General features: G+C 35.3%; 3 protein-coding genes across 3 annotated transcripts in view; 1 reads left to right on the top strand and 2 right to left on the bottom strand.

Annotated features, from left to right (window-relative positions):
* itga2.2 (integrin, alpha 2 (CD49B, alpha 2 subunit of VLA-2 receptor), tandem duplicate 2) overlaps nucleotides 1-5,749 on the top strand; it is a 70,932-nt gene extending 65,183 nt beyond the window's left edge. The window contains exons 28-29 of the mRNA XM_022685305.2: nucleotides 825-941; nucleotides 1,430-5,749. Coding sequence (XP_022541026.2) covers nucleotides 825-941; nucleotides 1,430-1,525 — 213 coding nt within the window. The 3' untranslated portion in view covers nucleotides 1,526-5,749. The remainder of the gene's footprint in view (nucleotides 1-824; nucleotides 942-1,429) is intronic.
* Nucleotides 5,750-6,702: 953 nt separating this feature from the next.
* Nucleotides 6,703-10,679, bottom strand: LOC103036472 (molybdopterin synthase catalytic subunit). Its single transcript, XM_007229916.3, has 5 exons — nucleotides 10,591-10,679; nucleotides 8,906-9,028; nucleotides 8,650-8,803; nucleotides 8,001-8,124; nucleotides 6,703-6,929 (listed from the first exon to the last, which is right to left on the bottom strand). Exons 2-5 carry the CDS (start codon nucleotides 9,024-9,026, stop codon nucleotides 6,843-6,845), a joined length of 486 nt encoding a protein of 161 aa, XP_007229978.3. The 5' UTR covers nucleotides 9,027-9,028; nucleotides 10,591-10,679; the 3' UTR covers nucleotides 6,703-6,842.
* Nucleotides 10,595-12,366, bottom strand: LOC103036069 (molybdopterin synthase sulfur carrier subunit). The gene is made up of 3 exons (XM_007229914.4): nucleotides 12,290-12,366; nucleotides 10,907-11,028; nucleotides 10,595-10,733 (listed from the first exon to the last, which is right to left on the bottom strand). Exons 1-3 carry the CDS (start codon nucleotides 12,299-12,301, stop codon nucleotides 10,607-10,609), a joined length of 261 nt encoding a protein of 86 aa, XP_007229976.1. The 5' UTR covers nucleotides 12,302-12,366; the 3' UTR covers nucleotides 10,595-10,606.
* Nucleotides 12,367-13,316: the final 950 nt, after the last annotated feature.

Below are 13,316 nucleotides of genomic sequence, written 5' to 3'. Positions count from 1 at the left end.
ACTGTAATGTGTTTGAAAGCATCAATTAAAGTAAAGTTGTGAAGAGGTAGAGTTACAGGTGTACAGTGAATAGCTCTATTTGAGTAACGTTTAAATTTAGATTATGAAAAGCAACAACTACTCAAGTAAAGAAAAAATGGCACACTTCTATTAAGTAATGAAGCTCCTGCATTCGGACTGCAATTGAAAAAAACAGGAGGATCAGTGAGGTTTTTTTTAGGCTTTCTCGGTCACATGACATCGCAGCGTTCAGTAGCTCCTCCATTTCCACTCGCTGTTGTGTTTTTTTTTCGTGGATCTCCGTGGAAACCAAGGTGTGCCTAAAGTGTAATTACGGTACGCGGTAGTGGACAAATAGCTATTTTATCATTTTATTAAACGCAAGGAGACGAAATTTAGAGATGTGCGTCTGGACGGAACTAAAATTACCGGAGGACCACGGAGTTCAGAGAAAAACAGTAGATAATTCAGCCTGTAATTTTCTCAGAGGACGTCTGAAAAAACACGTACATGATCGTTCTGGACAGAGGATAAAAACACCCCGTAAAAGAGAAAATTACATCAGAACCCCCTGAGAAACTAATCTTATTCGGATAGGGCTTAAGTCAATTCATGACATTTTGAGAACTTATCAAAGTATCGCCAAGTGCAATAACTGAAAAGACCATCAAAAACGTTATAATGATGAAACTAGCTCTCACCGGGACTGTTACAGGAAAGGAAGAGCAAGACCTACCTTTGTTGCACAGGATAAGTTCATCAGAGTTACCAGCTTTATTGAACTGCATCCTTTACATCCCTTCATCTTTTTTTACCTGTCGCAGGTTGCTGTTACTGTAAGCAAGCCCGGAGCCAAAGCAGACGTTCCCATTGGTGTGATTGTGGGCAGCGTCATTGGAGGCCTTCTCTTATTGGCTCTTGCAGTTGTAGCTCTCTGGAAGGTGAGATCTCTCTCTTTGTTCTTCAAACTAAATTACTTTTTAAGGTAATAAGTGTTTGTTACAAACAGATTAATAACTAAAACATTATTATTGTTTATTAATATTGTCTATTCCTTAATTTTTCTCTGCATTATTTGAGGTCTGAAAGCTATGCATTTTTTTTTTTTGTTATTTCAGCCATTTCTCATTTTTTCCAATTAAATGCTCTAAATGACAATATTTTTATTTGGAATTTGGAAAAAAATTTGTCTGTAGTTTATATAATAAAACAACAATGTTCAATTTACTCAAACATAAACCTACAAATACCAAAACCAGAGAAACTGATTCAGAAACTGAAGAGCTCTCTTCATTTTTTCCAGAGATGTATATTAGTTAGGTAATCAGTTTTAATACTATATATCCTTATATTTAAGATCCCTTGATTTAAGCATACCATATTATCAGTACAACCGACTGAAATGTCTTTTTTTCTTTAATTTCACCAGCTGGGCTTCTTTAAGAGGAAATATCAGCAGCTGCAGAAGACTGATGCAGATGCTACAGAAACGGAAGGTCTGCATGACCCCGCAGAACAACCCTGAGATCAACTCTGATACTGGAGCCATTAATAGAGACTGCAGAACCGCAACGCCTGAGATAAAGATCCAAAACCCTGAGATACACATCAAACCCAGCAGCAACGATCAGACCAACCCTCACCAAATTACCAGCGATACAGTCCTGAAGAGCTTCATCAGCAGCAAAAAAACAAGACTTAAGAACTTGAACAGGTCTAGCAAGACAGTCCTGAAGATCCAACCAAAAGTCGACCTTCCTAAACAGCTCCACAATTAGCAGTACATTTCTAAAAAACATTGCATATAGTAGGATAACCCTAACAAGCTTCTTAGGACAGCAGGTCAGCCCTAAAGAGCTTCTCCAATAGCAGGACAGTCCTGAAAATCTTTACCAGCAGCAGGACAGTCCTGAAGAGCTTCTCCAAACATAGAACAGTCCTAAAGAGCTTCATAGTTAGCAGGGCAGTCTATAACAGTCAGTAGAACAGTCTTAAATAGCCTGAGCAGCAGCAGGACAGTCCCGAAGAGCTTCATAAACAGCAGGGAAAGTCCTAAAGAGCAATAATAGAGCAAGAGCAGGAGGGCCCTAGAGAGCTTCAGGAGCATTAGGACAGTTCTTAATAGTTTTGCATATAGTAGGACAGGCCTAACAAGCTTCTTAGGACAGCAGGACAGTCCTTAAGAATCTTTTCATGCAGCAGGACAGTCCTGAAGATCAATAACAGCTACAAGTGGACCTATCCTTAAGGACTGTCCTTAAAGGGCTTTACTAGCAGGAGCAGGACAGCCCTAAAGAGCTCCACCAGCAGCAGGACAGTCCTAAAGAGCTTCACCAGCAGCAGGACAGTCCTAAAGAGCTTCACCAGCAGCAGGACAGTCCTAAGGAGCTTCACAAGCAGCAAGACAGTCCTTAAGAGTTTCACCAGCAGCAGGACAGTCCTAAAGAGCTTCACAAGCAGCAAGACAGTCCTAAAGAGCTTCACCAGCAGCAGGACAGTCCTAAAGAGCTTCACTAGAAGCAGGACAGTCCTAAAGATCAACACCAGCTACATGTGGAGCATCCTAAAGAGCCTCCCACAGTGCAATAATGTCCTAAATAGCTTCACAGGACAGTCCTGAAAAGATTTGCATATAGTAGGAAAGCCCTAGATGGCTTTACTAGCAGCAGGACAGTCCTAATTAGCGCCACCGGCAGCAGGACTGTCCTAAAGAGCTTTACCAGCAGCAGGACAATCCTAAAGATCAACACCAGCTACAAGTCGACCATCCTAAAGAGCTTCCTACAGTATAGTACAGTCCTAAAAAGCTTCACCAGCAACAGGACAGTATATAAGAGCTTCACCAGCAGCAGGACAGTCTATAAAAGCTTCACTAGCAACAGGACAGTCCTGTAAAGCTTCAGGAACATGGTGTGAGGTTGCAAGTGTTCTGTAAATTGGTTCCAGTGGAGATAAACCACATTCTTCATGTCACAAGGAGCAAACAAAGGAACTGTTGTTGTATCTGCTGTGGAAAATCTGCTGTAATTCACTGTTCATTCACACCAGCTTCACTCAGTCTCAACACTGGAGGATCTTTCAATGGATTTCAATGGGAATTTAATTTACTGAATATATATGAAATGTAGCAGAACAGCCTGAGAAATGGAGAGCTGAACATTCCTGCTCCCATTTCTTATTTTAAAAAATATTGTAAATATTGTTTAAATGAACACAGATATGAAACGAACTATCTAGTAATTAGGGATGCACCAAAAATAGCAAAAAAGGCATTTATAGCATTTAAGAGTGAAAAGGGTGAATAACTACTATAGTAAACAGTGACATTTTATCTGAAAAAAATACGTTTAGGCTATTTATTTTATGCAATGGTAAAAAAAAAAAAACACTTGCAAAATGTGCCATTTTTTAGTTCACATTATGAAATTTCAAAACATTTTAAAAAAATCTACAAAATTACACAAAATCAATTTTTTATTAATGTAAATAAATATTATTATGTAAATGTAGATGTAGATATAAGTTATCACTGTAGGCCAGTTGGGCAAACATACAGTTAAATACAGTAAAATAGGAACATAGTAAAATAATAAATAATTCATTCATTGATTCTATTTTTTTAATGTGGGACTAAACCAGGGCTGGACTCAACACACCTGATTCAGCTCATCTGTGCAGTAGCTCTATTTGAGCAGGTGTGTATTGGACTGAGCTGCCCTCCTATCTCAGGAAAACTGCATATTATCTTGGACTTTTTAAAAAATACTACTGATCAAATGGAACTGGTTCAATATGCAACAAACAAACGCAATACTCAGAACATCCAGACTAAGGGCCCTATTTCAGCTTTATCTATATAGCTTGATTTAGGGAGTGTCAGTGTGTCTTTGCTATCGTAACAACGGGAAAAGTACACCTTGCGAAAGGCATGTACTCATTCTCTTAATTAATGATGGGTGTGTTTAATTTGGGGCATAACGTGAAATAAACCAATCAGAGTGTCTCTTGCTCATCATTCCCTTTAAGAACCAGGTGAGCTCTGACTTTGGCAGATAGCTATTTTAACAGTTCAGTGCTTCTGTGCTTCTCAGCAGAGGAAACTGAGCTGCTGGATGACGCTGTGAAGGAGCTCCAGCAGCTCATTTACGGGAACAGCAATTTATTTTATTTAGTATTCTGTTTATTGTAGATGTAAAAGTTGGGTTTGTGTAAGATGGCAATGAACGTCAGCATATAGCAAATAACAATACTCCAGAAATGTAGCTGAACACACCTCATTTCCAGATCTCCACGCCCATCAGTGTGGATATATTCAGAAGCTCTGTTTCTATTTAAACCAGTCAGGTGGTGGAATGGATGAAAATAGACTGTTAGCAGGGTGTAAGATAGCAATGAGCATCACTACGTATCTTGCGCAGGGTGTGAAATAGGGCCCTAGGACTGCATTTTGCCTTTTGTTAAATTTGCTTGATATTTAACATGCTTAGAATTTGCAATTTTTGCCTATTTGTTAAAGCAAAATTTATGTTTTATGTACATTTTGTTATTTTTTAAAGGGTACAGTCCTGTTATACAGTTATGAGCACATATTAGTCCATGTTGTTTATTATCTACATACACATTTATTATGTAGTAACAGACAATGGACACTTCTCATAGTATTTTTTAATATGTTGTGCATTGCAGGTTAAGATTAAAGAATCAAGACTTTTTTTGGGTCCTACTTTAAAATAAAGCTCATTTATAAATGAGTTTATTAATGGCTATTAATTAGGTTGTAAATACTTAAAATAATAATAATAATAATAATAATAATAATAATAATAAGCAGTAACAGCACTGTCCAAATAGTGATCCTACATTTATTTATACTGTTATACCTCTCCTTTATCAGACAGCTTTATCATACCTATTTAAAAGATGTAAAAAAAAAAAGTAAGTTTTAGGAATTGAATATGTTAATATACACCATATTATAATTACTGGATGAGTAATTAGAATGTTATTCATACAGGGTTCATGCATTTTTAACCAATTCATTTCCATGCCTTTGCAATCTTTAAAAAATGAACAATAAACAGACATGAACAATAAAACCAAAAATCAACTAAAACTATAATCAAAGCTGATCATAGTGGGCCTAAAATTTATATGATAAAAAAATAAACATTTCTTTAAGCTATATGTCAACATACAATCGTTTTAATAATAAAATGTGTGTTAAATTCTGGGAGCTCAATTGTTTATGGCTAAATTACTGAATAAACTCTAAGCTGATGTTTTTTTCAAAATAGTGTTTTTCTTATCGATAAATGAAAAACTTTTAACTTTTTTACTTTTCCAAAACTTATCCAGGTCTTGAAATTGCTTTTTTTCAAATTCCATGGCTTTTCCAGGTTTTCCATGACCATACAAACCCTGTTAATATATATTTAAATGCTGATTAATTGAAATATGAGGTTTGATAGTATAAATATATGTGGAATCACTATTTGGCAATTGGCAAGTGTAAACGTGTTATAAAAATATTTACAACTCAATTGCTGACCATTAATAAACTCCTTTATAAATTTATATTTATAACACATTTATAAAAGAGTTTTATTTTAAAGTGGTATCGTTTATTGTCATAACATCTGTAGAAAATAAAAATAAAAACTAAAACTAAAAAAGGAATATTCATTAACTGGTACTGCATGTTCCTAAATCTTCCTCTTTCTTTAAATGTTTGTTATTCAGCACTTTACCACTTTACTTTTTTTGTGAAAAAAAAAAAAACATTTTTGTGTGTATATATATTTTTGATATGTCATGTTTGGTACAGCACACTGATGTGCATTTAAACTGTATAACTAAGATTTATAAAATAAATGTAAAAATGTAATAAAAAAGGATTTGATTAGTGTTTTAGTGCATTAAAAGACATTAAAAATGTGAAACTCATATATTATATACGTATTACACACAGAGTGATCTATTTTAAGCTTTAATTTATTTTATTGTTGATGATTACGGCTTACAAGCCAATGAAAACCCAAAAATCAGTGTCAAACTAGAATATTATATTAGACCAATTGGTACTTTTGGCAGTTTGCCAAGTCCTGTTGGAAAATGAAATCTGCATCTTCAAACCATCACTATACTCCCTTAATTTCCAAACTAAATGTAAAATTTACTGATGATCAGTCATGGTTTGAGCACTTCATGCTTCCTTTTCTCTGCTGACAACTTTTAGGGGGATACGGATTTCATTTTCCAGCAGGACTTGACACACTGCCCACACTGCCAAAAGTACCAATTGGTCTTATATAATATTCAAATTTTCTGAGACACTGATGTTTGGGTTTTCATTGGCTGTAAACCATAATCATCAGCAATAAAAGAAATAAAAGCTTAAAATAGACCACTCTGTGTTTATTACATCTATATAATATATGAGTTTTACATTTTAAAAAGAATTACTGAAACAATAAAGTAACATTTCAATGATATTCTATTTTTTGAGATGCACCTGTATATATTTCAGTTAGTTGGTTAAATTAGATTTTTGATGAACTGTTCCTTTGAGGGAATTCACTAAAGAGGGCGGGGGAGGGGCAGAACGCTACATGTTTTCACCATGAAATTTTGCACTGGTATTTTTTATTTCTTTTTATGGGTTGTTTGTCAGAGAAATAAAGCAGATAAAAGAGATTTTATTGCTGTTATTAAATATTTTATTGTAATTCTTTCATTGATGATATCTTTACATTTCTGTGTTTGATGGTTTTTTTTCTCAATAAAAACTTGGATGAGACAAAAGATAAGATAAAAGCGCTGCAGCTGATTGGACAGTCTAAAGGTCAGCTTGGTGTGGCCCCGCCTCCATTTCCTCCCCACAAACACTCCTTGTTCTCTTTCCAGCAGGGCTCCTCTGACTCATAGACTTCCTTAGAGGAGAAAAAACAGAGCACAGTTAAAACAGGATGACCTTACTGGACTCTAATACATCATTTTGAACACCTTCTCATATAAATGACTATAAAGAAACACATAGGGAATCATGTAGAAACTTAAAAGTGTTAAACAAACCAAAATACTCTGTGAAGAAGCATTTAGGTGCTCTTATCTGGGGAGCTGTTAAAAGAGAACTCTGGAGTAAAATGGACCTTTGGTGCAGTAAACTGTGATAAAAAGTACTTACCTTTAAACAGTTTTAAATTTTAACAGCTTGTCCAAACACCCTTCAGACTGGGAGATACGGGGCATAATTTACACTGATAAATCACTGTTTACACCGTTATCCAGCTCAAAGTAGCTCCACACCTCCTTGCTAGAATCCGGAGAGCCCTGACATTTAAAACAAGCCATTAATAACTTAAAAAGTGCACAAGAATTTTATTAAAAACCACTGTTTACATCCAAGAACACTAGCATCAGCTCTGAGCGCCGCCATCACTGTACTGATAATGACAGTCATATATATATATATATATATATATATATACATAGATCCGCATAGTCTGCCTCCTGACGCCAACTGCTACACTATGTGGAGTCTATGTATATATGTCTATTAATGGCTTGTTTTAAATGTCAGGGCTCTCCGCATTCTAGCAAGGAGGTGTGGAGCTACTTTGAGCTGAATAACGGTGTAAAAAGCGATTTATCGGGGAAAATTTTGCCCCGTATCTCCCAGTCTGAAGGGTGTTTGTTGGAAAAACTGTTAATATTTCTGGATCTCTGAATGCTGTGGGAGGTGTGCTATTCATCAAAGGTGAGAACTTTTTATCATGTTTTACTACAGCATCCTGGTTTTACTACAGCATCATGTTTTACTCTTCCATCCTGGGGCAGTCCTGATGAGTTTAGCACAGCTGTTAACTGAAAGCCTGAATTCCAGATGTGCATATTTATATATATATATATACATATATATATATATATATATATATATATATATATATATATATATATATATATATATATATATATATATATATATATATATATGAACTCACCTTCTTCCAGATAGGAACGGTAGCTTTTAGAGTGTCTATGCAGAACTTCACAGCCTCCAGTGAATCGCTGCGGTGTGGTGATGAGATCCCGATTATAACACTGGCTTCTGTAATGGGAACCAAACTGTGCACAAAAAAATGATGATTAATATATCGACAATATCATGCAAAAACCTTGCATCTTCATTTCTGCCATTTTTCACTTTTCAGCATAATGTGAAACTGTCAGCTACTCTTTACTTTACTGTAGAAACAAAAGTTTTGGGACCCTTAAACTTTACACATACAGGATATAATACTTTTATAACATTTAAATTACTCTATAATTAATTATGCAATAAAAAAACATGACATGCAGTGACATAACAAAAAACACAGATGCGTAAAAACACCGATGTGGCATGTTCTCCTCCACCAGTCTTACACACTGCTTTTGGATAACTTTATGCTGCTTTACTCCTGGTGCAAATATTCAAGCAGTTCAGTTTGGTGGTTTGAAGGCTTGTGATCATCCATCTTCCTCTTGATTATATTCCAGGGGGTTTCAATTTGGTAAAATCAAAGAAACTCATCATTTTTAAGTGATCTGTTATTTGTTTTTCCAGTGCTGTTTTATGATGAGCGAACCAAAAAAAGAAAGAAATCTCACCCCAGTCTGTGGTGTATGCAGATGTGTCGGACATTCGGCCATTTCACTCTAATTTCAGAGCAGATCTTCTTCAGTTCAGATTCGGCCATGGGCACATAGGCCTCATACTCCAGCCGGACCACCCTCTTCCCCTCAAAACTGTCCCTGGTGGTCCCTGAAATAAACACAGCGATCACGCCGGCTTTAATAAAGACACTGCTACAGCAGCTGGAGATTTTACACACACAGTAAACAGCTGTTAAATTATATCTCCTACCTATAAATAATGATACGGCTCCACAGGAGGAACATCTCACTGCATCAGATACAGCTTCCACACACAGCTTATCAGAGCTGAGCTTAATCACATCTCCTCCTCCTCCTCCGTCCTCAGCCATCACTGCTGTTTAATACAGACACTACACATTATTTTACTACACAACATTCTACTTGTCTGTCTGTCTGTGTAAGTGTTCATTTGTCTACCTATCTGTCTGGTTGTGTACCTGTCCATCTATATACATCTCTCTGTGTATGATTGTCTATTCTTTCAACCTGTTTATCTGTCTGTCTGTCTATCCATCATTTGTGTATGTGTTTGTCTACCCATCTTTCTGTTCATCTCTCTCTCTGTCTATCTGTCTGTCTGTTGGTTTATCTGCAAGTCTATCCAACTATTTGCCTGTCTGTATTTTGGTCTTATCTATTGGTTTATCTGTCTGTCTGTCAGTTTAAGTGTTTACTTGTCAACCTGTTTATCTGTCTGTCTATTTAACTATTTGTCTTTTTCTATCTCAGACAATCTATATATTTGTCTGTCTATCTGAGGATTAACATGTCTGTTTGTTGGTCTGTCTATGTTTCTGTTGATCTGTCTGTCTGCCTGTCAGTCTATCTAATATCTGTGTATGTGTTTGTCTACCTATCTATCTGTTCATCTGTCTGTCTAACGGTTTATCTGCATGTCTGTCTATCTACCTATCTGTATCTCAGTATAACCTGTATATATAATCTGTTCATCTGTCTGTATGTCTCTCTAACTATTTGCCTGTCTGTATCTAAGTCTAATCTATCTGTTCATCTGTCTCTCTGCCTGTCTGTCTGCTTATCTAGCTATTTGCCTGCCTGTATCTTGGTCTAATCTATCTGTTCGTCTGTCTATCTGTCTGTATCTTGTCTGTTTATATATGTCTCCTTCTCTATGTATTTGTCTGTTTGTCTATCTGCAACATGTTCTGTCTGTCTATCTATTTGCTTGTCTGCATCTCAGTCTAATCTATCTGTCTTTTTGGTCTATCTGTGTATCTTTTAACTATTTGTCTGTCTGTTTCTCAACATAATCTATCTGTCTGTCTCTATGTCTGTCTATATGTCTAATATATTTGTTCATCTGTCTATCTAACTATTTGTATCTTGGTCCAATATATCTGTCTGTATCTATCTGTCTGTTCATCTATCTAACTATTTGTCTGTCTGTATCTCAGTCTAATATATCTGTCTGTCTCTCTATCTGTCTGTCTAATATATCTGTTCATCTGTCTGTCTTTATGTCTATGTTATTACCTGCCTGTCTGTATCTCAGTATAATAGATCTGTATGTCTTTCTGTCTTGTCTGTCTGTTTATCTGCATGTCTGTCTATCTAGCTATTTTTCTGTCTGTATATCGGTCTAATCTATCTGTCTGTCTGTCTATCTCTGTACGTATCCATCTGTGTCTATCTGCCTGCTTGTCTGGCTGCTAGCTTTACTATCTGTCTGTTTGTCTCTTGTATGCATGTATGTATGCATGTCTGTCTATCTGCCAGATTCTCTGTGTATCTTTCTATGTGTTTATCTGTCTGTCTGCCTATCTGTCTATCTGTCTGTCTGTATGACAGCATGACAGTGAAGGTCTGAAACTAGAAATACTGTATATATTCTTTATTTTAAACGACACAGTGTATGAGCTCTGATTGCTGTACCGGTGTTAAAGCTCAGTTATCCTCCGCTGAGAGGGGGGATGATGGCGACCTCGTCCCCGTCCCTCAGGATCACACGCTGATCACCCAGAGACACGTACTCCTGACGCACTGCTAACACCACCTGATCACGCACAGCGCTCAGTCTGAGACACGAGACACAGAGACGTCCATACACATCACTACAATTACCAGCAGAACATGCTGTACACGTGCACATACTGAGAAGTGGTGACAAGAGTAATATTACAGGATTTTACACTTATACTCAATCCAGCGTGAAAAAAAAGTTTGCAAGATGTTTTACTGAGATACTCACTTTGGGTGGAGCTTCTCCAGCTCCTGCCACAGCTGAAGGGTGCTTAGCTCTGACTGGACACTGATGGTCTCAGATTTAATCCCTGTTAATTCTGCGCTTTTCGCAAAATATAACACCAACACCTGTTAAATACACACACACACACACCCCAAGAGATTTAGTTGTTTATGAATTAATTTAAAAGTTCATTCAAAAAAAGTTATAATATAATTATACAGTACCAGACAAAAGTTTGGAAACACCTCTAATTAAAAGCTGTTCACTTTAAGAAGAAAGTCATAATATTACGACATTTAAATAGTTATATTACGAGATTACAGTTGTAATTTGCAAGATTAAAGTTACAATATAACAAGTACAAGATTAAAGACGCAAAATTACAAGATTACAGTCGAAACATTACAAGAATAAAGGTCGTGATATTCCAAGATTAAAGTCATAATATTCTGAGATTAAAGTTGCAATATTATGAGAAGTTTTTTGGGGTCTTGAAGGAGTTCCTGGTGGTGCTAAACAACTTTTTTACGGTTTACTACGTAATTCTATATGTGTCCCTTAATAATTTTAATGTCTTAATATTAATCTACAATGTAGAAATTAATAAATTAAGGAGAAGAAAAGAAACAGAGAAAAACCCTGAATTAGAAGCTGTGTCCAAACTTTTGGTACTGTATAATAATATTATTAACAGTAACTGTTTTCAAATGAACTTTTGATTGTAACTGTAAACTGCAGTTTAACTAGAATCAGAAAAAGAGTTTGGGTAAAATAAATTTGGTAAAATCAAAGAAACTATTTTCTCCAGAGCTGTATATTACAGATAACGTCTGCACCTACTGTATGTTTCAGTTTAAAACACTGCAGCTCCGCCCACTTTTATTCTGTAACGGCACTTTTATATTATGTTTTTTTCTTATTTTAATTTTATTTCCAATTCCTTGTTGTTCTTTTACATGTTTTTAATTTTACTTCTCTTTGTTTTAATCATGTATGTTTTATTCATGCTTTATTCTTATTTTATTTTTATTTCAAATTCCTTGTTGTTCTTTTACATATTTTTAATTTGACTTATCTTTGTTTTAATCATGTTTGAATCAATCATGCTTTACTCTTATTTTAGTTTTTATTTTCCATTTTTACTGTTATTCTTTTACATGTTTTTTTATTATTATTTTTATATGACTTCTCTGTGTATTTTCTCATTTGTAAAGCACTTTGAATGACCGCTGTGTATGAAAGGTGCTATATAAATAAACTTGCCTTGCCTTGCCTATGAATAAGCTGAACGTTCCTCCATATAATAAACAGTGCTGCAAAGTAATTTTATCCTTTGGTTAAGGATAATTTAATGGTATAAATCTGATATAAAGGGTAAATCTGTACCTCGCTCTTCATGAATGCAGCTCTGCTGTAAACACACTCCTCTCTGTCACATGTTCTCACTGTGTTACCCTTTACTTCCGAACTCCTGCAACCTGATTGGCCCTGCGCTCAGTCAGCTGACTGCTGTAGGCGCGCCGTATCCAATCACAATTAATTTTCATTTTAAACTCTTAAACTGTTATCGGTCTAAAATATTTAGAATAATTTATCTTATAAAAAATAAAAATATTACTAATTAAAATTATTAAATATTATTTTGTATTACTAATAATAAAGGAGGAAAAATAAATAAAATGTACAGAAATAAAAAATGATCATATCCAAATTTCGCCAGCAGGTGGCTCCCTCCCCACACTGAACTGAAAGCTGAAACATAATAATAATAATAATAATAATAATAATAATAATAATAATCTTCATCATCATCATTATAATAATAATAATAATAAAACAAAGGAAAAACAGTACTAACAAGGATATTATGACAACAAAAATTAAAAAGATTAGAGATCAGTAACAGAGCCAATAAAATTGAGTTAGTATCTTACCAGAAGAATTCATTATTAATTTACAGTGTAGAAACATTTTTGTGTCTACATTGTAAATAATACTGAAGTTATCCAGACTAGGGAGTCTACCTATTGACCTATAACACAGAGACCAGGCAGTTAATGATGCTATATGATCTTCAACTTTACCTAATGTAGCCTTGGGGGGGGGGGGGGGGGGGGGGTGTGGATGACTGCACACTAATAGTGAGTGTCAGAAACTGAGGGACACATGCAGTATGCAAATAAATTGTGCCAGAAGCCAATTAAAAAAAGCTGAAAAAGGCAAAACAGACTAAACTCAGTATTTTTTAAATTGGTTCAAGTCAAAGATCTCTGGTTGAATGTACAGTATGTGGTCACAATTGTTCACTTAACTCAAAATAGGTGAGTAACGTTTGCAAATATCTGATTTTAATGTAAAAGAGGCTTAATTTATTTGAGTTCAGACAAATATTGTGTTTAACAGTGAAGTTAAG

This window comes from Astyanax mexicanus, chromosome 20 (genome assembly GCF_023375975.1).
Source record: "Astyanax mexicanus isolate ESR-SI-001 chromosome 20, AstMex3_surface, whole genome shotgun sequence".
NCBI lineage: Eukaryota > Metazoa > Chordata > Actinopteri > Characiformes > Acestrorhamphidae > Astyanax > Astyanax mexicanus.
This window is presented reverse-complemented; position numbering and strand designations above follow the sequence as displayed.